This window comes from Anser cygnoides, chromosome 3 (genome assembly GCF_040182565.1).
Source record: "Anser cygnoides isolate HZ-2024a breed goose chromosome 3, Taihu_goose_T2T_genome, whole genome shotgun sequence".
Taxonomy (NCBI): Eukaryota; Metazoa; Chordata; class Aves; order Anseriformes; family Anatidae; genus Anser; species Anser cygnoides.
In genome coordinates this window covers 38,574,695-38,578,842 of record NC_089875.1, presented here as the reverse complement: position 1 = coordinate 38,578,842, position 4,148 = coordinate 38,574,695, and the positions used below count along the sequence as shown (strand labels likewise).

The following is a 4,148-nucleotide window of genomic DNA, read 5'->3' as shown; positions in this document are numbered from 1 at the left end:
CCAGCTCCGCGCGGGCACCACAGAGACGGGGCGGGCCGCGCCGGCCAGAGCGGCGCCTCGCAGCGGCCTCTCTAGGCGCGTCCCGTCCCCGTCTCGGTGGTGCGCGGGCGCTGTCGCGTCATGGCGGGCGAGGGCGGCTCTGAGGCGGGGAAGGTAATGGCGGCGCGGCGTCCGGCTGCGTGCGGACCGGCGGGCTGCTTTCGCTCCGTATCTTTTTTATTTTTTATTTTTATTTCCACGCGCTCCTCCACAGGGCTTTCTCGTTCGGGGTGAAACGCTGTCGTGACCCTCGAGCCTTCTAAAGATCCATAACGGTGGTTGGAGTCGTAACAAACGATTTCACGTGTAGCAACAGGTGAAACCCTATTTTAAAAGGGCGCATCATAGATGTAGCATGGGTGTCTTAGCCAACAACGGCGGCGTATCGTATGACTTCTTCCAAAAGAGAGTACTTGAAATTGTTAGGAGATTAGAGCAGGCCTTTTTGTCCCACTTGTACAAAGGGATTGTGTGGAAACAGCTGACAACATAGATAAAATTATTGATGGGGGTTTCCTTACTTGTGTGCAAATCCAGCTGTTGCCAGAGGCTTGCCATCCCTCTTACCACAGTCGGGCATCGTTCACGGTGACTTCCCTCAAAGTTGCCAACCCTTTGTGGATGGTTTATGGTAGTATCCCATCTTTAAAATCCACTTTTTCCAACTACCAAAAAAGTTTAAAATCATTGTTAATGATTTTAGCTGGTACTGTTGCACGTGCAGTGTTTAATGATATTTAGTGGTTTAAAGTCAAGGGAATGGTTGAAGACAATTATTGCACCATCACTAACAGATGAATTAGGAGGAAGAAGAGCAGATTCATTACAGTTCAGGCACCTTCACTCTGACCATGTTGTTTTGAGGCCTCTGTACATGGAGTTTTCCATTCCTGCTTGTGACACCAATGTGCACTTGCAAGGGTGTTCGTCAGGTGGGAGATACGAGGTGTAATCAAGTTAGAAGATTCAGATCGTACTTAAGCCAGTGCAGGCATCTCAGAAATTAAAAACATACTTGTCAGTCCACAGTTGCGTGTATGCACGGCAATATGTAATTGCCATTTGAAAATTAAGTAGAAATTTGACAGTAAAAAGCTAGTGTGGGTTACAAATGTGAGGCAGAGTATGAAATAATTAGAGTAATTTTTACCAGTAGGTTCATTTTGAAATCCATTTGTAGTATATAGATGAATTTACATGAATAGCCCCTGTGTTTAGGCATACACGGGATTAGGTTAAAAATGATGTTTTTATTTTGTGTTTAATATAAGGTTCTTTGGTACCAGCATCTTCTCCAGTAATTTCTTTCACTTTTTTTTTTTTTAAAACACATGTATGTGCCTTTTCAGATATTAAAATTACAAGGCATAACCTTACCTGGTTGATTGTAACCTCACCTGTTATACAACCTGATGTATGTTGGTTTTGAACAAAGGAACTGGGCTCCTAAGGGTTTTCTCCCTTCCTTTTTTGGGGGAATGTAAAGGAATAAATGAAATAATCTTCAATAGGAAGGACAGAAGAACTATAAGCCACCAGGTTTATACAAAATGATGTTGCCTAAATCAGTTGCTAACTAATTTAAAGCAGTTCTTGATACAGCTGTGCATATTCGCTATGTATGGTTATCTTTTGCTCAAATATAAATTGATTTTGCTCAAATACAAATATATTCCTGGGAGCAGGAAATCATCCAGTTTTTATTGTTGACTACTAAGATAAGTCAGTTTTACAGGGAAATTGGCTACTTCTACAAAAGTAGTTTTTAATTCATATTTTAATGTGTTTTTTTTTCCTTGCAGTCCTTTAAACTCCTAGGATTTCTTGATGTTAAAAATGTCCCGTGTGCACGAGAATCAGTGCTCTATGGCTCAGTGGGATCTTTAGTTTTGGGTCTTGGACACTTCTTAGCAACCAGTAAGTACTTACTCCTTTTGTTTCTTTGTATGTGTTATTTGTAAGGAGAAATTCATTCTTTATTTCTATTAAGCATTATTAAAAATGGGAAGCCACCCTACTTTTTTCCTCTAATTTTTTGGAGCATTTCTGTTTCAGGTAGAGTGAAAAGATCCTGTGACGTTGCAGTTGGTGGCTTTATTTGCACAATGTTAGGATACTGGTATGTAAAATGCTTTTTGAATTTTGACAGACCTATGTTGGCTACTTTTGTGTGACTTTTCATACTGTTTTTGAAACTCCATAAATGACTTGCGTAGGTAACTGCCCTCTTCCTTCTCCCCCAAATCATCTTTAAGGGAAAAAAGTTCTATGCCTTCAACGTTTTATTTTCATGTATTTAAAAAACAAAACAGAATTTGCTCATTTGTTGAATTCTCAGAGATCAGACCATCCAGTTATCTCCTCCTTTCTTTTTTTCCTTCACATGTGCCATTCTTCTGCCCTAATTATAAAGGCAGGTTATTAAACGTTCACGAGGTTGAGATCCAAATTATGAAAGTGAGCGTTTTCCATTGGAATTGTATATCCTGTTTCTCAGTAGGAGCTGCAGGAGCTGCCTAATGTTTGCCTTAAAGAAATAGCAGGTACCTTAGTATTTTCATTATGCGTTATTTCATTGCGAATTTTACTAACATTATCGTATGTGCTTTCAAAATTTCAACTGGCTGAATAACTCTGATTTGATACTGTCACACATGTAAAGCAGGGAATCATGTTTTCTTTTTGTCTCCTCTAGGTTTTACTGCAGGTACAATTTAGCCAAACACAGGATCCGGCAACGAATGCTTAAAGAAGGAATGAGAAACAAAATTTTATTTGAAGGCAGTTCTTTTGATCCAGAAAAAAAACAAGCGGACAGTGAAAGAAGCAATTCATAGTCTGCTCTAGAAGAATCTGTGGGCTAATACGGTTTTGGGAGAAGGTGGTCCAAAAATGGTGGTGTTCCCTGTAAACGTGTGAGGTAACTGATAAATCATGCTGATTTTCCTAGAAAATTCAAGTAAGAAATTCACAGTGTTAAATCAGTATACAAGCCTTTCTTTGTTTCATGTATGTATGTATGTATATGACTACGTACACGGTCAGGAATGACCTCCATGGTTTTGGCTTGTTAAACATTTGGGAACTGATGTGGTCTGCTGCAGGGTCTTGGAGGATTAATGACAGCATTTTGGGACTGCTTTCACTTTATTTTAAACAGAATGGTTCATTTTAGCAAAGTTGTAATTACATCTCATTTAAATACAGGAAAATATTTTCATCAGCTCTTCTCTGAGTAAATGCATCTTTCAGTGCTGCTGGTAAGTGGGCTGTTTGTAAAAGAGGAGTATTTAAACAGTAAGTTAATGCCTTGCCTGTGCAAGGTGGCTATCAGTAAGTAGCTTTTGTAAGATTTCAGCTGCAGAGCAGTGGGCAACTTCAAATAATCTATATATACTGTGAACTTCCATCTTTGTCTGTGCAAAACAAAGAATAAAACCACACTTCAGGAGGAATCTCAGGTATTTGTGTAATATCTTTCGACTTGATTAAAAATCTTCTCTTTGAGACATTTCCTTAACAATTGCTGGAATAATAGTTATATTACTTATAAGTAGTAACGGTAAGCAGTTCATTGAAAAAGGCATGTTCTCTTAATATATTTTACTGTAAATCTTAAGATAAAAAATATAACTATATACTTTAAAGGAAACATTGTTTTATTGGGAAATAGTGTTAGATCTAATCGCATGTAGGCAAAAAGATGAACGATGGCATAGTATTCCTTTGCTTGTATGCTTCTGTCTGCACCAGTGAGAATGTTTTTGGTTTTGTTTTGTTTTTTACAAAATGATTTATAGTACATCATGTTACAAGCACCTTTTTGGTCTAAAGTCATTCACTGAGCAAAAATAGTATCCTCTACTTAGTCTGAGGGAGTTTGTGATCTGTCAGTGACTCAGGTTGGTGGCGGGCGTGTGGGGAGCGGAGTCCAGATGTAAACACCAGCATTGCTCTACTTAATTAATTTTGAAGTATGCTTGAGAGCACTAAACAAGCATGCTGTTTACACTAAGATAATTGAACTTTTACCCTCTCTGGTTTAGCTTCTTACAAGAAGAAAACAAACCTGTATTCTCTAGCATTTCTTTTTGTTCCCTATTCCTCCT

The 4,148-nt window shown here is 38.8% G+C and overlaps 1 protein-coding gene across 1 annotated transcript; it reads left to right on the top strand.

The window, feature by feature from the left end:
* Positions 1-3,494, top strand: COX20 (cytochrome c oxidase assembly factor COX20). The gene is made up of 4 exons (XM_048079949.2): positions 1-153; positions 1,842-1,956; positions 2,095-2,158; positions 2,735-3,494. Exons 1-4 carry the CDS (start codon positions 121-123, stop codon positions 2,874-2,876), a joined length of 354 nt encoding a protein of 117 aa, XP_047935906.1. The 5' UTR covers positions 1-120; the 3' UTR covers positions 2,877-3,494.
* The last annotated feature ends 654 nt before the right edge of the window (positions 3,495-4,148 follow it).

Coding starts and splice junctions, on each gene's coding strand:
- COX20 (XM_048079949.2), top strand. CDS start 121: ATGGCGGGCGAGGGCGGCTCTGAGGCGGGGAAG. Junction 154..1,841: donor GCGGCTCTGAGGCGGGGAAG/GTAATGGCGGCG, acceptor TTTTCCTTGCAG/TCCTTTAAACTCCTAGGATT. Junction 1,957..2,094: donor TGGACACTTCTTAGCAACCA/GTAAGTACTTAC, acceptor TTTCTGTTTCAG/GTAGAGTGAAAAGATCCTGT.